The sequence below is a fragment of the Sturnira hondurensis genome, unplaced genomic scaffold (genome assembly GCF_014824575.4).
Source record: "Sturnira hondurensis isolate 20B ecotype Veracruz unplaced genomic scaffold, ASM1482457v3 Scaffold0003801, whole genome shotgun sequence".
NCBI classification, from domain to species: domain Eukaryota; kingdom Metazoa; phylum Chordata; class Mammalia; order Chiroptera; family Phyllostomidae; genus Sturnira; species Sturnira hondurensis.
In genome coordinates this window covers 1,171,092-1,192,496 of record NW_028076432.1, presented here as the reverse complement: position 1 = coordinate 1,192,496, position 21,405 = coordinate 1,171,092, and the positions used below count along the sequence as shown (strand labels likewise).

General features: G+C 36.9%; 1 protein-coding gene across 7 annotated transcripts in view; it reads right to left on the bottom strand.

Annotated features, from left to right (window-relative positions):
• Positions 1–21,405, bottom strand: part of PPP1R12A (protein phosphatase 1 regulatory subunit 12A) — a 141,498-nt gene that overhangs the window by 57,531 nt on the left and 62,562 nt on the right. For all 7 annotated transcript variants that reach the window (XM_037042818.1, XM_037042814.1, XM_037042813.1 and 4 more), the window contains exons 3-4: positions 19,084–19,202; positions 3,451–3,610 (exon numbers count right to left, since the gene is read on the bottom strand). In XM_037042818.1, the coding sequence (XP_036898713.1) occupies positions 3,451–3,610; positions 19,084–19,202 (279 nt within the window). The remainder of the gene's footprint in view (positions 1–3,450; positions 3,611–19,083; positions 19,203–21,405) is intronic.

Here is a 21,405-nt window from a genome sequence, read left to right as displayed (position 1 = left end):
CGTTTCAGGCTAAATGTATTCTAAAAATATTCCGACATCAAACAGGCATACTTTGTAGTGTTTCTGTTGCTTTACATTTGAGGAACTGGTTTGTGAAAGCTTTCACAAACCTTTACAATGTGCCATGAGAAATTTCCATAGGAAAATGACAATCTGACTGTTAGGAACAAAACAAAGCCAAACAAATATTCCAAGGGAGAGGGTCTACTTTTCTGTAGCAGTAGAAAGCAGATATTCCAATCATCAACAAAGCTAGAAAACAGAAATACATTTTAATACAATGCAAAGAGTTACACAAATTATGTTAGCATGCCCTTCTAACTGTATACTGATACCAACCTTTATTTTATCTAGAAATTAAACTCACAAAGAGCAAATGGGTCTATAAATTGCATATAGCACAGCCCCACACACACAGGCCAAACACTAAATACTTTACAACTCATGAAATCTGGTGACCTTTACCTTTCTTTCCAAGATGTTGAGCTTGAGAAGGGCTTCTTTTTACCTACAGAAGGTGGTAGTGATAGCTAATACATAACCCTTCATTTATTTATGTTTTAAAAACTGATTCCCTATTTCCTAACAATATCTAAAGCTGCTGTTCCCAATTCTGGCTCCACAGCAGAACTATCTGAAGAGTGTTTAAAAAAAAAAATCCCCCAGCTCCATTCCAGATTGACTGGATTAAGCATCCTATTAGGAGATGGGCCCTGTAAATCTACATTTTTATTAAGTCTCCTATATGATTCTCATACCACTGGCTGTCACCTGCCTGTAAACCAACTTTTAAGAGTTGCCAATCTTGTAAAGAGCAGACTAACACGTACAAATCCAGAGATTTAAATAAAAATATGTCCGTTAACAGAGACAGAAATAACACTGGGATATAAGATAATAAACAACATGCTTTACTAGAGAATATAAACTAAATTAGTATTAAATATCCTGAACAACATAAAATCTAAGTACCTGGGAGCCTGTGTGGAAAGGAAAGAGTCAGGAAAGTAGGTACATTATCCCCTATTCTACCTCCCGTCCCAAACACAGTGCTCTGTATATGCCAGGTCACATAAACAATATGAGACAGTACTTATTATATTCAAAGATCTTATAAAGAAGGAGAAAAGTCAAGTAAAACAACAATGAACCATCACAGACAGGTTTTATGATGTAGATGAAATGGGAATATGGAACTGAAAAGCAACAAAATCAATGGAAAGGGGTTTTGTTTGTTTGGCAGGGAAGGGGCAAACAAGGAGAATACATTTGAAAAAGATTCTATTTTTATTGCACATATTTTTATTTATGTATTTTCATAAATAACATATTCATAAGGTTCAAAAATAAAAAATAAAGGCTTAATAGGTAAGCCATTCTCCTGCTCCTGACCTTGAACCAGTTTCCCCTCCTTATAGATAATCAAGCAACTAATTTTGGCTGAATCCTTAGAGAAGTTTCATGTATTTATAAGCAAATACAATTAAAAGACTTTACATAAACACAAATTATGCAATTTCTATTTGGTTTTGACACTTAACAGTGTGTCCTAGTGCTCTCTCCATATACATGTATGTAGTGTTTAATTGCTACAGAGTATTCAAGTGAAAGGATGTATCATAATTTATTAGACCATTCTCCTAATATAACAATGCTACTAGCATATACTATGTGAGTGAGAATATGTTAAAAAAAATCCCAGAGGTAGGTATGTTAAGCCAAAGAATAACTGTTACGTTGACAGAATTTGCTCAACTGTTATTTATTTTTCTATCAGTAATGTAAGAGTCCTTTTTCTCCAATTATGTCAACACAGGATGTCAAATATTTTAATCTTTGTTAATAAGACAGATGAAAAATGACAGTTCATTATAGCTTTATGTGCACTTATTATGAAGTTGAGCATTTTATTTTTCATAGGCTTAAAAGCCTTGAACTGAGTCCAAGGATCAAGACATGTACCTCCAACTTGAAGAGATGGTGATCATTCATCGGTATCCAGAGAGAAACGAGAGTAGGCATTAAGACCTCACCAAAAGGGGTAGGTGGGAGGGTGGGAGGTGGGGATGGGTGGGGCAAAAATGGAGGCAACTGTATTTGAACAACAATTAAAAAAGACCTTATAAAAAAATAAAAAGACAACGTGACAGAACTTCAAGTGTACACAGAGAGACAATGCAGGCCTAACGTGCAATGATAGCAACTTAGTTTAAAGGAAGAGTCAGTGGTCAGATGATAAATAGTCTTATGTGGTAAGTTGAGAAGTTTAACATATATACTGATCCTCATGGAGAATCTTAAAAAGGATTTTTAAGAGTCTGGATAATCTAATTACAAAGACTATTTTGCAAGCAGTGTATAATCTATTTTACAGTGTAATCCAGTACTCATAGGTGTTTATAGAAATAAGAGTTTTAACAGATCATATTTATCTTCACCATATGCAATACTCTTGATATTTACAATTCTTTCTTTAAAAAATGCTGTTGGCAACTTGCCACACTGAAGTTCGAAAAGTTCTGAATTAGAGAGAAACAGACGGGGGACAAGGAAACTAATTAGAAGTTAACTGTACTACTCTAAGAGAAAGAAGGCTTAAGTTATTGGCGTAGGGATTGAAAAAACCAGACAATTTGGGAATTGCTGATATATTTAAACTGCTTCACTGTTTTTACCAAGGAAAGAGAATAAGAAGAATATGACATTACAAACCTAAAAGGAACAAAAGCAATATAAAGGGTATAATAGATTTTTGCTAGGACCAGTCTTACTTCCTTTCATACACACATAACAAAAGTTATGCTCTGAATTTTTTTCACATAGTTGCCAACACCTTTGCATTGCATACATAAAAAAAATTATTGTGACATAAAGAAGCTTTGTTTCAAGGAAACGTATAACATATAGCTAAGCTGCTTACAGCTTGACATTTTCTCTTACACTAATGTAACAGCATTTGAGGGCTGGTGTTCTTTCATGTAGTAAAAAGACACTGTATTTTAGATAAATTACATTTAAATAAATATTCAATATAAACCAAGCTCTTAGAATTCTGAGAATTAAGCTCTCAAAATACATAAACAGAAATATGTTACTATATGACACTGTTCGTAGTCTCAGAAACCGAAGTTCACCAATCCAGGAACCTCAAAATGAATGCGTGATAATTTACTAGCTCAGAAGGAAACATATAATGGTTGTCTGACATTTACTAACTTATTAGAAAACTGCAACTAAAGAACACAAGAGTAAAATAATAAAAATTTAAGTGAAAGAACTTTAGAAACAAATCAATAATAAACAGTCAAGGTAGTTTTTATTTCTCTAAATGAACATTAAATATGATTTTATAAGCTGTTTTGAAATGTTTGCAGTTATCTTAAGAAAAGGAACACTGAAATAAAGGAAACAAACCAAAGTAGGAAAACCACTGTGAAAAGCACTACTTACTTTAAAACTTCTGTATAGCCTTTAGCAGCTGCAACATGAAGTGCTGTACCTCCAGACTTTGCATGCCGGACATCATTTATATGACCACTATTTAGCCATTGTCTTGCATCTCTTAGCATTATCCGTTCTTCTTCCTTTCGAGCTGCTTCTATATCAACTCCTAATAAAATTAAAATTGCTTTTATTTTTCTTCATAGAAAATGTTCTTTCAATGTTGGAAAATAAAATTATCTAAAACATTTCAAGTTCAAATAAAAATCAAAAGTTTAATTTTTGAAAAATGGGCTGCGTATAACAAACTAGTTAAATGAAAAATGAGAATATTGTAGATATTTTATTATCCTATCTATACTGATGATTTAATTTCTACCTCACCATACTGTTTTGGTTTTTTTTTTTAAACCTTTTCTGATTATTCTTTTTGTTCTTAAGAATGTGAATGTTTCCCTAGGTATATTATCTCTTGATAAAAATGTCTTTAGGCCATGCCTGGTGTAGCTCAGTGGATTGAGTGCAGGCCTGTGAATCACAGGGTCATGGTTCAATTCCCAGTCAGGACACATGCCTGGGTTGCAGGCCAGTTCCCAGCAGGGGATACATGAGAGGCAACCATACATTGATGTTTCTCTCCCTCTCTCCTTCCCTTCCCCTCTAAAGATAAATAAATAAAATCTTAAAAAAAATTTTTAAAAATCAATCATATGTAATTAAGTCTCAAATGTCTATCTACTGCTTTGACCAGCTCTCTGAACTCTAATGTATTAGGTACAAATGTACACTGAACACTTCAACTTGGAGATGCTCTCTTCATCTAAAATTTACCAAACCTTAAAACAGATTACTCTTCTACCAAACTCTTTCCTTTTCTAACATAACTAGGTTGTCTATACCATTAGTATTAGTTTTAAAATTTAATAAATTATATAGATGTTCATTAATTTAAAAGAATTTATTAAGCACTGTGCTCGGCTGAGAGAGTAAGAGTGGAGAAAATTCAAAAAGTAACAGGATACTACTCTAGTTCTTATCTTCAAAGAGGTCAACATCCTAAATAAAAAAAATGTAAAATGCAAAAAATAATCCTGAAATTCATGAATGATCTCATGTTGTCCTATGGCTTCTATGGCTGGCTATTTAATAAGTAGTACACACCACAAGGCATTTACAGTCTTAGTAGAGAAGAATATAAACTTATTAAAGGTAAAGATACTGATTTTTCATCTTGTATCTGTATTTTGGGGATGAGAACCTGATACAAAGTAAAAGGGATCAATAAGTAAATGTTTACTAAATAATGAATAAACAAATGAGTTAAAAATAATCATATACACACAATACACTTATATCTCAGTTAAGATCTCTTATAAATCATATGCATGTACCCAACTATCTGTTCAGGATTTTTTTTTATCAGTCCATCCATCCAGTATGTACTGAATGTCTACTATATGTCAGGTACTTTATAAAGTGAAGTTAGGTTGCAGATGTACATCTGTGAAGAAAAATAAAGCAGGGTAAAAGGACAGAGAATAATTAGAAAGGTGTTATTTCAAACAGGTGAGTTGATAAAGGAGTCTCTTTGATGAGGTGACATTTACAGCAAGAAATAAAGCGACAGTCATACTATATTATAGGAGGACATTCTAAGAAGGAGGAAGTAGCAGCAGGTTCTGAGGTAGAAGCCCACTTGGAATGATATTTTGATTAGAAAAAATGGTATTTACAATGAACAGAGTGACATAATCTAATTTAAGATGCTCACCGACTAAAAAGGTAAGAAGTGAAAGTATTAATTTGAAAGCTATGGCGATAATTCGGAGAAGAGACGATAGTGATAGCAGTGAAGTTATTAAAGAGGTTAGATTCTGTGTTCTCCAAGGAACAAAAATGGAACTTGCTGGTAGTTTGGAAGTAGGAGAAAAAGGGATGAATCAGAGAAAAAAGAGAAGGATGAATCAGAGGTTTTTAGCCTGGGCAACTAAAAAAGTTTTTCATATGAAAAATGTGAAGTCTGAGATGCCTTAATTGACATCTAATTGAAGATATCAAGTAGTCAATTGAATATCTGAACTCTGGAGAACAGAAAAGAGGTCAAGATTGGCAAATAATTTAATATAATAAAATAATATGCCATGGGTACACCTCAACTCAATGCTAAAACCTTAACTCAATTTTTCCCAGGCAAACTTCTTGCTGCTTGTCTTGTATTTACTATACTAGGTACCAATACTTACCAACAACATGGAAAACATCCTTAATCCATCCCTTTAAATTACTAGATTTTGAGTAGAGCATCTTCTTAATGGCCCCTATTACCATTCTTAGTTTGTAAGTTATATCTCACACTTTTTTTTTTTACTACTACTGGCTTTGAACCCATTCAGAGTAAGTCCCTTCTAATTCACTGCACACACCAATGTCATAATAGTTTTTCTGTATCAAAATATCGTTTTCCTGGATGAGTGGTTCAGTTGGTTGAAATATCATTCCATACACTACAACACTGCAGGTTCAATGCCCAGTTGGAGGCAACCAATTGATGTTTCTCTCTTACCCTCACCCCCATCCTTCTCTCCCTCTAAAAACCAATAAATGTACCCTTTGATGAGGATTTTTTTTAAATTCAAAAATATAACTGATTTTTCTATATAAGTTGCTCATGTCCTATAAGAGAAAGCTCAAGCTCTTTGGTGTAGCACACAAAGCCTCTTACACTTTGGTCTAAATGTTTTTACGCTTTAGTCTTTCTCCTCTATCATCACCCACTGTTCTAACCATCTAGATCTCTGCCTAGGTCCCCAAGTGCATCATGCTTGTGTGCTGTTGTATAGCTTTATCCTTTACTTGGATTTGTATCCTTGACTGATTAACAAACTACCATTTATTAAGACATAAACTGTTGAATTGAAACTCAACTTTGAAAAAGGAGACTGTAATTAAAATTATTTTTTTAAATCCCAAGATTATACAAGTACAGATAAGTCATCTCTAAAGATTGTAATACCTCATCTCTGCATGTGAAAGATATGTGCAATAAAGTTTTCCCAGACTTTCTAAAAACAACCAATGATACATAATAATGAACAAAACCTATTATAATCTTTATTTTAAAACTATCACTACTTTGACCCTGGCTGGGTAGCTCAGTTGGTTAGAGTGTTATGCTAATATGCCAAGGTTGCAGGTTTGATTCCCAATCAGGGCACATACAAGAATCAACCAATGAATGTAAAAATAAGTTGAACAATTAATCAATATTTCTCTAAAATCAATAAATTAAAAAAATTATCACCATTTCCATAATAAATTACTTTTGTATATTAAAAATGTCCAACCAAAAGATAATCAACCCATCCTATTTAAGACTCCTTCTAATGTTATTGAGAAAAAAATTATACAGCTGCATTATAATACATTAAGAATAACCTTTTTCACTAAGTGATTTTTCTCAGACTAATTTTTTACTTATGCTTTATTCTTTTATTATGCCATTTTTAAAACATGAATGTATTTATTATCTGTATCCCTTTTTTGCCTTTACCATCTGAGTTCCACTGGTTTTTACTATTCTAAATGCCCTCTGAACTTGAAATTAAAAAAAAACCCTAGTTCTATATAGGTATGTATATATGTACACATATACATATTTATTTATTTAAAGATTTTATTTATTTGTCTTTAGAAGGGAAGGGAAGGGAAGGGAAGGGAAGGGAAGGGAAGGAAAGGGAAAGGAAGGGAAGGAGAGCGGGAGAGAAATATCAATGTGTGGTTGTCTCTTGTGCATCCCCTGCTGGGAACTGGCCTGCAACCCAGGCATGTGCCCTGACTGGGAATCGAACCGCGATCGTGTGGTTCACAGGCCCTGGCTCAATCCACTGAGCTACACCAGCCAGGTGTATTTATTTTTAAAGAGAGTGGAAGAGAGGGAGGAGAAAGAGAGGAAAATGAACATTAGTCAGCTGCCTTATGTACATGCTCCAACCAGGGACCAGCCCCACAACCTAGGTATGTGCCTTGACCAGGAATCAAACTGGCAACCTTTTGGTTTGGTGAATGATGCCCAACCACCTGAGCAACACAGGTCAGGGCAAAAACAAAACAAAACAAAACAAAACAAAAAACCCTACTTCTTACTTCTAGATTTATCTAATTTCATTGTATGTTTATCTAATTATAAAACAACTACTCTTTCTTTGCTTCCAAATCATGCTATTCTATGAATTATATAAAAATAAAACAATTCAATGCTGAAATTAAAGTGTATATATATAGAGAGAGAGCAGGATGACAGTTGGGGGAGGAGGTTGGAGATGGAGGGATTAAGCAAAAAGGAAAAAGGACTCATAGACATGGACAACAGTATGGTAATTGCCAGGGGAAGGTGGGTATAAGGTGACTAAATGATAATGAAAAAAATAAATAAAAAGTAAAGGGAAATTTCTTATTCTTAAGAAAATCCAGTTAGGAAAGAAAAAACTCTTCTCTCATTCTCTTGTTCCTAAAATTTAAAAAAACGTTTACAGATTAAACTTTTTAAAAAACTTTTTAAACTTTAAAAACCACCCTGCTTATTAGTTCATTAAATTTTTTTAAAAAGATAAAAAAATAATATAGTTCATTGTACTATAATGTTACAATATTTGTTTTGTAATTCCAGTGCTTTAACTAGTTAGTGACCTTGAGAAAGGCACAAATTCTCGAATATAAGTATAGTGGGTTAAGAAGAGATACCAAAACCAGACTGCCGAGTTTCAATCCCTGATCTGCCACTTACACTTTCATGTTTTATTATCTTGGGAAAAATACTTAATCTACATTAATATTCAGTTTCTTTATTTGAAAGATAGGCATAATGAAAGTACCTCCCCCACTGGGTTGTTGTGAGGATTAAATTATTTGACACATTCGAAGTGCTTATCTCAAGACTGCAAGGTGTTAACTGCCATTATCAGACCTAAAAGTCTATGATTCTGCTTCTCTTTTCTTGCTTTATGGTCTAATGGAAAGTAATTCTTATAATTCATTTAACTGGTCTTTAATCCACCCACTATAATTACAAGGTTAAACAATGAAAACAATAGATACTAAAACTACCTGGGATGTAATAAAGTATTTAGACTATTAAACATCTGCCACTACAATGGAAAAACAGTAACTACTAGGTTGAAATGTAGCCAAATCTCTTAGGCAAGAAAAAATAAAATTAAATTGAAATTTGGTCCAGGAAGAGATACAAAAATTGATTTGTGTCCCAAGTGAAATAAAGAAAATTATACTAAAATGTAAACCTACTTCTATAGGTTTACCTAGTGTTCAATCATTAGTACTTTCAAAGGAAATTTAAACATTAACTTGTTATTGATCAAATTCATTAGAATAAGAACTAAAAGACAAAAAGAATGATTAAATAATTTAAAAATATTAAATAACTTTCAAACCAGGATAAACAACGGGAAATCTTATCACTACCAGATATATATATGATGCTCTCTTTAAAATTATTAAACTGTATTAGCAATGTCCCTATCTTTTCATTTCTTTGGTGTATGCTATATAAATGTATTTCCGTTATATAAAAAGTGAACATCATTAAGTTTTCTAGGACAAATCCTTAATAAATACAGTCTGGCCTTGGCTGGGTGACTAAGTTGGTTGGAGCATTGTCCCACATACAAAAAGACTGTGGGCTGATCCTGGGTTAGGGTGCACATCTAGGTGTGGGTTCAACTTCTGATCTGGGGGCACATACGGGCGGCAGCCAATCAATGTTTCTTATATTGATGCCCCTCCCCACACTTCCTCTTTCTCAAAAATCAAAATAAACATATTGAGTGAGGATTTAAAAAAATAATAAAATGCAGTCTGGTACAGTGAGGAAGAGTGTGGGCTCAAGACATCTGTCACACGGTTTGGGACTAAACTACAGCGCCACTTCCTACCCGTTTGACCTCGTGCAAATTGTTAAGCCTCAGTTTCTCATCTGTAAAACAGAGACAATAGTAGTATTAACCTCTTAAATTGCTGTTAGCATGAAATGAAGTAATGCACATAAAGCCCTTTGTTCCAATGTCTGGCATATACTCAATATTTAATCAGAGTTAGCTACTATTTTTAGTATTAGCTCTTCACTTTTCACTTCCAGGGTAATCTCATCTAACTTCTCCCACAAATACTCCCTCATGTATTATTCTACCAGATTTACATTTTCCATCCTGATAGCTCCTAAGTTCCAACAGTATACCAGATACTGTCATCCAGAAATGCTTAAGCCACCACAAACTCAATATATTCCAAAACAAACTCATGTACTTCCCAAATCTCTTCTGGCCTTGCCCCATATTTTCCCATATAAATTCATCCAGTCATCACTTCTTAAACTGGAAACTTCAGGAAGCAAATTATTTCTTCCTTTGTGAGGAAGAATACATTATTTTAATACATCCTCCTATTTTAATACATCCTCTAAAAGGCTACAAGCTTTATTACTAAAAACCAAATCCAATTTAGCTGAATTAATTTCCTGCTGAGATCTCTGTTGCATTTGTCTAATGCCTACAAAATACATGTCCTTCATCACCTGGTTCCAGCCCAAACTTTTAAGGCCTCACTTCCAACTCCTATTAATTCCATCCTGACTTTCTATTTCCATTACAATTGTAATGAATTCTCCACATATCCTATGTCTCCAATTCCTTCTCTTTGTACATGTTAACAGCCTTGCCTGACACGCCTCTTCCGTCCACTGCCTCCCTTCCTGCCAAGTAAACTCCTCAAATGCCATCACTTTGAAACCTTTCCTATTGTAGATAGTCATAGTCTTTTCTGTTCTCCCACAATATTCTCTTCCTATCTATAGTTGAGCACATAGCATACTGTACTGTGAGGCTCTGCTAATATATTTGTCACTGTGAAATTCTTAAGAACAAAGATTGCCTTCTTTTTTCTCCCCCTTTAATACTCAACACTCAGAACATTTGCTGGCACATTAATTGACATTGAATGATCATTACAATTAAAATCAGCACTGCTAATAGTTTCCTTTATATAAAAGGAAAGCAAAGGCAAGAAGTTTTCAGTACATCTCCATGTCTCTCTTAGTTCATAATAACTGCTAGTAAAAGACAGTATAAAAAGATTTATTTGAACCATTGTTTTACAGGAAACTGTTAGCTATCCAGGCACTCATCAGGGCAAGATGGCAGGTAAGGCACTGTTCTTTCTAGCTTGTGATGCTTTATTCAGGGGTGCCCAACCTGCAGCTTGTGGGCTGCATGCGACCCAGGATGGCTATGAATACAGCCCAACACAAACCTGTAAATATACTTAAAACATTACGAGATTTTTTTGTGTGAGTACACACAGCAATGTAATTTAATGTATGGCCCAAGACAACTCTTCTTTCAATGTGGCCCAGAGATGCCAAAAGGTTGGATACCACTGCTTGTATATTCTAATTTCCTCAAGTCTTGAAGATCCCATTACTCCAAAGTGCTTACATAAAACATAGCTGTTAAAAGCTCTTCTGTGTACTTATCCAAGCTTCAGATTAAGATAAATTTTCTTTCTTTTAAAAATATTTTATTTATTTTTAGAGAGAGGAAGGGAGGGAGAGAAGTATCGATGTGTGGTTGCCATCAATGTGTGGGTCCCCACTGGGGACCCAGCTGCAACCAAGGCATGTGCCCTACCTGACTGGGAATCCAACTGGTGACCCTCTGGTTCACAGGCTGGTGCTCAGTCCACTTTAGCCACAGCAGCCAGGGCTAAGACAACTTTTCTAATGTGTGTTCTGTTTCTCCTGGGCTCCAGGTATCCTTACCCACTTGTTAGAAGGCCTCAATTCTATTTAGGCATTTAAATATTTTCTCAGTTTTAGTGCCCACGATTTTTCTTTTTAAACAATTGAGTAGTCATGAATTCTAATCCCAAGGAATAAAAGTCCCTTTTCAAGGGACTAGCTTAGCTTCTATTCCTTTGCTTCTATCTCCTGATGAATCATACTTCAGCAGGAATCAACCTTCTCAAATTAATATTCATACCTTTCCTTTATCCTTAGCAAAACACATATCACTTCTGATAATACCCATTTAATCGCTGCCACAATGAAATATAGTGGAAATCACACACGGTAATTTTATTTATAAATATTTAAAATTTTAATTGTAATAAAATACACTAAAAATAAACACTGCCACCATAATAACTATTTTTAAGTATACAGTTCGGCAGTGTTAAGCACATTTACGCTACTGTGTAAACCAATCTCCAAAGCTCTTTTCATCTTATAAAACTGAAATGCTATATCCATCAAATAAGTCCCCATTTCCAGCTCATGACAGTCAACATTTTACTTTTTCTATGGATTTGACTACGTGAGGTATACCTCATGTAAATGAAATCATACATTATTTGTCTGTTTGACAGTGACTTATTTCACTTCATATAATGCCCTCAAGGTTCATCCATGCTGCAGCACCCCATTGTATTTATATAACAAATTTCATTTATCCATTTATCTACTAATGGACACCTGATTTACCTTCTGATTATTGTGAATAATGCCTTTATAAATATTGGTGTATAAATTATGCTTGAAACCTTCCTTTTAATTCTTTGGATATATATCCAGAAGAGGAATTGCTGGATTATATGTATGAGGTCTGTCTAGAAAGTATCCAGCCATGTAATATGAAAAACAGATACATTTACTGAAGAAGATACAAGATATGAAAACACTTTACATATAGGACAATGACACCTCAGTCTGCTTCAAAGTAAGCAACTTGGGATCTCACACAGTTTTTCCAATCTACATCAGCTGCCCTATTGTATTTTCCTGTATCTCATTGACAGTTTGAAATCTCTTCCCTTTCAAAGGTGATTTTAGTTTGGGGAAAAGCCAACAGTCACAGGGCACCAAATCTAGGCTGTATGGAGGCTGAGTCACCTAGGTAATTTGATGGTTTGCCAAAAACTCTGCACGAGACAGGATGCATGAGCAGGTGTGTTGCTGTGATGAAGTTGCCAATCACCAGCTGCCCATAGCTGTAGCCTTCTAAACTATCCAAATAGTTTCCATGGAGAATGTTCAAGCTTAATGCAAAATCTGAATAGATTGTTGCTCTACTGGCTCGGTCGTTTTGAACGTGATGGCTATACAGTACACATGCTCACTCAACTGTGTCTACTGCCCCCACTAACTAGTACAGTTAAGTTGTCACTGTTCACCCATGTGCATTCCAGTCCATTCTCCTCGGCTGCCAGGTTACATTGATGTCCCTCAAACTATTCTCGTGATATTAACAATGGCTGGACTTTTTCTGGAAAGATCTCAGATGTACATTATGTGTATATATATTTTATATATAAAGTAACTGTTCTATCAAGATATATCATTTAAAGTATACAGTGCCACAGTTTCTATTTAGTAAATTCAGAGTTGTGCTATGCACGATTAATGTAGTTTCAGAACACCCACCACTCCTAAAAGAAACTCTGCCCCTAAGAACTGTCTCTCATCTATAATATGACAACTCCCAAATTTATATCACAAGCCTGGTACCTCTCTTTACTCACATATTTAACTGCTTGAATATCTAATAGGTTAAAAAAACTTAACAGGTCTTAAAATGATCCCCTGAATTTTCCCTACACAATCTACTTTTCCCATAATAATTACCTCCCAAATTGAAACTTTATCCATCTAGTTGCTCAAGGCAAAAATCCTAGAATCTTTCCTGCTCTGTTTTTTCTCACACACCCTACATTTAATCACTCAATAATCCTCTTGGCCAAAACTTCAAAATATATCTAAAATCCGACCTCTCCATTAGTTGTTTAACACTACACCCTACTTCTGCCATTGTCACTCTCCTACTTCTATCCTTACTTTCCTACAATCTATTCTTGACAACAGCCACAGAGAGCCTTCTTGGAGTCAGTCAGTTGATGGCATTTCTCTACTTCAAACCCTTGGGTCCCTATTCCACATAAAAGTCCAAGTCCTTCCAATGACCCATAAGGCCTTATACAATGTGGTCCACTACTACTTCTGTGACCTCATTGCCTTCCAGACTCTTCCTTGTTCTGCCTGTTCCAGTCACACTAAGACCACTTGTTCCTTCTCTGAATATACAAGGAAGCCTCCATCTTTGCACTCATGGTTCCCTTGGTCCAGAATATTCTTTCCCCATATCCACACGATTCAATCCCTCACCTCATTCAGATATTAGCTTAAACACCAACTTATTAGTGAGATTTTCTTTTTTTTTAAGTTAAATGTATAGGGTAACACTAGTTAATAAAATTACATAGGTTTCAGGGGTACAATTCTATAATACATCATCAGTAGAGTGTATTGCGTGTATACCACCCCAAGTCTCATCCCATTACCATTTGTCCCTCCATTACTATCTCCTACCTCCCCCAAATATGGTGACTACCAGAGGGAATCTGGTAATCATCATACTGTTTCTATTTCTATGAGTTTTGTTTGTTTTGCTTAATCCTTTCACCTTTTCCACAAAGCTACCTAACCCCTCTGAGAGCTGCCAATCTGTTCTCTGTACCTATGAGTGGGTTCTATTTTTTCAGGTTATTTTGTTCATTAGGTTCTTCAGTAAGAACTTCTTAAAATTTAATTTAAAATTTTTTAAAATATTTTATTTATTTATCTTTAGAAGGGAAGGGAAGGAGAGAGGAAAACATCATGTATTGTTGCCTCTCATGCATCCCATGCTGGGAACTGGCCTGCAACCTAGGCATGTGCCCTGACTGGGAATCGAACCCTGATCCTTTGGGTCCCAGGCCCGAGAGCTCAATCCACTGAGCTACACCAGCCAGGCCTAATTTAAAAATTTTAATATATTTTATTGATTATGCTATTAAAGTTGTCCCATTCCCCCCCTTCATTCCCCTCCACCTTGCAGACCCTCTCCCACCCACATTACCTCCTTTAGTTTATGTCCACGTGTCTTAACTTGTTTAGTTTTTACATTTCCCATACTATTCTTGCCCTGCCCCTGTCTATTTTCTACCTACCATCTATGCTACTTATTCTCTGTACTTTTTTCCCCCATCTCCTCTTCCCACTCCCCTGTTGTTATCACTCCATGTGATGTCCATTTCTGTGGTTCTGTCCTGTTCTAGTAGTTTGCTTATGTTTTAGCTGTGGTTGATTGTTGTAGACCACTCTGCCTGGTTCTAGGAATTGTATCTCGACCCACTGTGGCTAAGGGAGAGGGACAACCTCTGTAATGCGAGCGGCAGAAGACAAGGCTTGTCTCTGGTAGCAAATGCTGCCTCAGTTTCCTCTCCCTGCGCCCAAAGCTTGGTCGGAAGTCAATGAAGAGTAAGACCCTTCACAGAGTGGGGCAACCTAAGCCAGACTTGATCACTTAGGTTCCATGAAGGGAGGCCTTCATGGAAGGACTTGGGGGCTGCAACAAAGAGGAAGCAATGGACTCTTGCCCCCTGGCTTTGACATAGCTCAAGTCCCCATGCTCTCTGGGAGAAGTGCTTCCTGGCTCTATTCCCCTTAAGCCTGTTGAGGAGAGGTGTAGCTCCTTGCCTTCCTAGTATGTGTCCTGGGGAACAATACTGGCATCACAAAGACCTCCTGATAAACATGTGAAATCATATGGTAAGGGTTCGAGGAGGAAACCCTAAAACTCTGTTCCTGACAGACTCTGACTCATACTAAACCCTCAGGTTTCTTTGAAATGTTATCTACTGTTTGATCCTTGCTGTCCTGTATTCCTGTGTATTACAACCCAATAAAAGCCCCTAGAGGAGTGAGCTCAACGCCTTTCCCCCCAGAGAAACTGGCCACTGCTCATGGCCTTTTTCCTCTGGGAAAATGGCCACTTCTCCTCTGTAAGCAGATCACATCATGTCTCAATCATGTTTACTTTCATCCATGGCGGTTGAGGGGACTTGCGAGAAAAGTCGCTCTCACAGTTGATAATAATTGTCAGTTTGCTGTCTTTTTACTATACATTGTTTTTTTATCTTCTTAGATAAGTCCCTTTAACTTTTCATATAATAAGGGCTTGGTGATAATGAACTCCTTGAACTTGACCTTATCTGAGAAGCACTTTATCTGCCCTTCCATTCTAAATGAAAGCTTTGCTGGATACAGCCACCTTGGGTATAGGTCCTTGCCTTTCATGACTTGGAATACTTCTTTCCAGCCCCTTCCTGCCTGTAAGGTCTCTTTTGAGAAATCAGCTGACAGTCTGATGGGAACTCCTTTGTAAGTAACTGTCCCCTTATCTCTTGCTGCTTCTAGGATCTTCACCTTCATTTTAATCTTGGCTAATGTAATTCTGATGTACCTTGGTGTGTTCCTCCTCGGGTCCAAATTCTTTGGGACTCTCTGAGCTTCCTGGATTTCCTGGAAGTCTATTTCCTTGGCCAGACTGGAGAAGTTCTCCTTTATTATTTATTCAAATTAAGTTTTCTACTTGTTGCTCTTCCTCTTCTTCCCCTTCTGGTACCCTTATTAATTCAGAAGATGTCCTGGAGGTTCCTAAGCCTCTCCTCATTTTTTTGAATTCTTGTTTCTTCTTTCTTTTCTGGTTGAATGTTTCTTTCTTCCTTCTGGTCCACTCCATTGATTTGAGTCCCAGTTTTCTTCCCATCACTCTTGGTTCCCTGTGCATTTTCCTTCATTTCCCTTATGGTAGCCTTAATTTTTTCATCTAATTTGAGACCAAAATCAACCAATTCTGTGAGCATCCTGATCACCAGTGCTTTGAACTGTGCATCTGATAGACTGGCTATCTCTTGGTCGCTTAGTTGTATTATTTCTGGAGCTCTGATCTGTTCTTCTGTTTCAGCCATTTTTTTTTTTTTTGGTCTTGTCGGGCCAGTTTTGTAGTGAGTGGCAGAGCCCTACGTGTTCACCAGGGCAGGGCAACCCAGTTGCTGGGTTGCGATGCTGTATGTGGGGACAGGGTCCGAGAGGGAACAATGGCGTTTGCTTGGCTCTCTGCTAGATTTCAATTACTTCTGCTGCTTCCCCTAATCAAACTGGGCCCTTCTGGTGCTGATTCCCAGGTGGGTGGGCTTGTGTGGGTTCTAGGACCTATGGATCTCTCCAACAAACTCTCCTGTGAGGCTGGGAGTCTAACCCTGCAGGTCAACCCCCACAGGTGTTTTCAATTGGTGTTTTGATACTTTACTTCCAGGTGTTGTGATGCTGGGTTGCGTGGTCTGCCTTCCTCCCCAGTTATCTTGTGTGTGAATGTGGAATCGCCACCCAGTCAGCCAGCCTCTTGGCGCACAGTGCTTCATTTCATAATGGCCGCCTCGCTGGGTCTGCCTGTTGCTACCCAGAGCCCGGGGTCTTCCAGCCTCTGCCTACTCACCCAGGGTCTGTCCACTGCAGTCTTGCGCACCTGGTATCACTGCTTCTGGTGCCCCAACCCTTCTCAGCTTGACTCTGTCCTACCTACCTGTCTGGATGAATGTGTCTATTTCAGCCCCTTGGCCATTTGACTTCCATACAGTTCAATTTTCTGTCAGTTCTGGTTCTTATTTTATTTCTTTTTTTAAAATATATTTTATTGATTATATCATTACAGTTGTTCTGTTCACCCCCTTCATTCCCCTCCACCCTCACATTCCCTCCCCCACTATTCTCCCCCTTAGTTTATAACCACATGTCTCAAGTTCTTTAGATTCTATATTTCCCCTACTATTCTTGCCCTCCCCCCTATCTATGTTCTACCTGTCTATGCTATTTTCTGTACCTTCTCCTCCTCCCACTCCCCTGTTGCTAACCCTCCATTTGTTCTTCATGTCTATGGTTCCACTCCTGATCTAGCTGTCCTCTTGGTTTGCTTTTGTTTTAGGTGTGGTTGTTAATAACTGTGAGTATGCTGTCCTTTCACTGTTCATATTTTTCATCTTCTTTTTCTTAGATAAGTCCCTTTAGCATTTCATATAATAAGGACTTGGTGATGATCAACTCCTTGAACTTGACCTTATCTGAGAAGCACTTTATCTGTCCTTCCATTCTAAATGGAAGTTTTGCTGGATAAAGCACTCTTGGCTGTAGGTCTTTGGATTTCATGACTTGGAATACTTCTTTCCAGCCCCTTCTTGCCTGGAAGGTCTCTTTTGAGAAATCTGCTGACAGTCTGATGGCTACTCCTTTGTAGGTGACTGTCCCCTTCTCCCTCGCTGCTTCTAGGATTCTCTCCTTCATTTTAATCTTGGCTAATGTAATTATGATGTGCCTTGGTGTGTTCCTTCTTGGGTCCAACTTCTTTGGCACTCTCTGAGCTTCCTGGATTTCCTGGAAGTCTATTTCCTTTGCCAGACTGGGGAAGTTCTCCTTTATTATTTGTTCAAATAAGTTTTCCACTCGTGGCTGTTTCTTTCCCCCTTCTGGTACCCCTATAATCCGGATGTTGGAACGTTTAAAGATGTCCTGGAGGTTCCTAAGCCTCTCCTCATTTTTTTGAATTCTCATTTCTTCATTCCTTTCTGGTGGGATGTTTTGTTCTTCCTTCTGGTCCATTCCATTGATTTGAGTCCCAGTTTCCTTTCCATCACTATTGGTTTCCTGTGCATCTCCCTTCATTTCAATTAGTTTAGCCTTCATATGTTCCTCTAATTTGTGACTATGTTCCTCTAATTTGTGACTATAATCTACCAGTTCTGTGAGCATCCTGATAAATAGTGTCTTGAATTGTGCTTCTGAGAGGCTGGCAATTTTTTGGTCACTTAGAGTTATTGGCTCTGGGACTTTGAGTTCTTCTTGCGCCATCTTTTGGCCTGTTTGTGCCTGTTACATATCAGGATCAGATCCCTAGGCGTTCACCAGAGCAGGACAACTCAGTCTCTGGGTTGTGACACTGTATGTGGGGGCGGGGTCAAAGAGGAACAATGGCGTCCCGTCTGCCGCCTCCCACGCTGCAGGCACAGGTGCCACAGCTGCCACCGTCACCAGGCCCACGCATTTCGTTCCACTGCATGCGAGTGTGCCACAGCCTGGGGCCTACGTGGTCCATCTCACTGTGCGCAAATGTGCAACCGCGGTCAGTCTGCCCCACACCCTGACTGGGTCCCGGCCACTTGCTTGGCTAGGTCAGGGGATCTGTCCTTTCCAACCCTGCTCGGCTGCTGGCTCCGCCCCTCTTAGCATCCCAATTGAACGGTTCATTGTTGTTGGACTTCCGTATAATTCAATTTTCCGGTCTTTAGCTGTGTCTTTGTTCTCCAGACCTTTGTTGTATTCAAACTTGGTTGTGGGAGAAGGCACAGTATTTCCACCTATGCCTCCATCTTGGCAGAAGTCCTCTTATTTTATTTCTAAATTTTCGTTCTTATTTTGGTTGTGCAAGGAGGCACAGTGTGTCTACCCACGCCTCCATCTTGATCAAAAGTCCAATAAAAACTTCTTGACTGCTTAATTTAAATTCACAGTGTGTTAAATTCATCCTATATATGTTTTACTCTTTTTGGTCTGTTTTATTTCTCTCAAAAGCTCTTATTAATACATAATTTTTTCTCACTGAAATTATAATTGTCTTTCAATGTTCACAATTATTTTACTGAAAAAGTATGATATTCTTTCTAAAACAGTTGTAAACATTTTTTCCATTTAGGTTGCTCTTACGTTACCTTGCCGATTCACTTCATTTTGAAGTAGCTCTTCCATTGCCTCCTCCTCAGCAATATCTAAAGGTGTGTCTCCTTCGCTGTTGACAGCTCCTACATGTGCTCCCTGACCAATCAAAAACCTGTTAAATCAAAAGGAATACAGTTAAGCGATGATGATATCATTGGATTAAGACTAAATGTACAGTCAATGAGGAAAACTATGTAAGAACAGCAATAAAAACCTAGGATAAAATATATATTAGTTAAGTTTTAAAAAACTACCATAAAACATGTTTTCTTTATTAAAAAAATTTATATTCCTTAAATTTTCTATAATGTATACTAGAAAATGGAAAGCTAGCCTTGCTAACAAAAAATGTTTTCTATAATAATTAGAACGTCTTTCTTAGGATCATGTCAGACGGTCTCCACTAAGATTTTTCATTATCTACATATTGACTAGGACCCTTACTGATCTCCATGCTCCCAGTCTCATGCCATAAGCAATAATTCTTATTTGGGGATCCATGGGCAGAATTCAGAAGACCATTCCACTGATGCTAGTATCTTAAAGTATTATTTACATTCACCACGATTTCAAAATTTAAGTAGTTACCACACTAACCATTAGGCCTTTTTACTTAATGTGATGCTTAAAAAGCACATAGAAAAAACTATACCACAACAATGTTTTTCTAATATTTTGATAAACGAAGTCTAATATAATTTAGTTTTTCTTGTACTTCATGTTTTATGTATCCAAAAATATAATCCTGAGAAACTATGCACAGGCTGCATCGAACCTGCCCAAGTGATCCAGATACAAAAGGTTATCACACCACTTTCTTATGTCAACTACTCAAGTCCTAAAACATCTATTTAACAGGACCCTTGTCAATTCCCAACTAAAAATTTTTTGAACGGTTGTAGCAGAGTAGGAGAAAACATACATGGCCCTCAATACTCGTTTTGTATTCTTTTTCAGCCTCATTCCTTTTCTTTCCTGTATCACACTTTAAGCTCCAACAATATGGAATTGATTGTAATTCCAGGTTAAACCATGCTCTTTTGGCATTTCTGATTTCCCTTTCCTATATGTAAAGAATGACCTGCTTTTCTCTATGTCCCTAAACAACTTAACTCTTATTTATATTTTTTCAGATTATGTAATATTCTCATTATAAAAACAGTAAAAAAAAAGGCCACAGAGTTAAAAAGAAAAAGACCTCCTTTAAACCTCTTCTTCTGCTGTCACGATCTTTCCCAGAGACAAACACTAGCCAACAGTATTGCAAGTATCTTTCTAGTAACTTTGCTATGAATTTATGTGTGTATATAAACATATATACATAGTCACTTTTGAGTTTCTTTTTGTAATAAAAAAGTTAGTGGGATTATTTTAAATGCACTGGAATGCAAGGCTTATAATTCCTTATAATAACTGAAAATATTACATAGAATGGCTGAATAATATTATTTAATGACACTCTCCTAATGGACATGTTCTGAAACAAACACTGGACATTATTAACCTCTAAAAATTTCAATATAATGAGAATGAAGCATCTTATCATTGTTTAACTTACTTCCTATTACACATGAGGTTGAAAATATTTCAATATGTTTACTGGCATTTGTATGTTCTCTTTTTGGAACTTATTTACATCTCTACTTGTATTTTGATTCAATGTTTGTGTCCCCCAAGTTCATGTTGAAATCCCAACCTTCAATGTGATAGCATTAAGAAGTGGGGCTTTTGGGAGGTACTTAGGTTTTGAAGAAATCCTGAAGGTGGAGCACCCACAGTGGGATTATCGATCTTCTGAAAGAGGAAGAGATTAGAGCTGATTACCTCTCCTCCAGAGGACAGAGATGACATGCATCTGCAGGACAGATACAGAACCGGCCAGCACCTTGGACATCCTAGTCTCCAGGACCATGAGAAACAAATGTCTGTTGTTTAAGCCACCCAATATATGGTACTTTGTTATAGCAGCCAAAGCTAACTAAAAGAGGTATCTAGAATATGTCTAGCACTATGTTACATGGCAGGAATACAATGGCAAGCAAAAGCAAATATGGACCCACCCCTCAAAGAAATTACAGTCTAGTAAAAAAATTAGATAAATCAACCAAATAAGTGTAAAATTATGAGTCTTAGGTAATTTTATTGTATCTAGCAAAATAAACAGAATAATCTGATTTGGTGAGATCAGGAAAGGATTCTCTGAAGAATATGTAATAATCTGATTTGGTGAGATCAGGAAAGGATTCTCTGAAGAGTACGTAGGTACTAAGCATGTGTTCCAGGAAGGGAGAACAAAAGGCACCCAAATCCTGCAA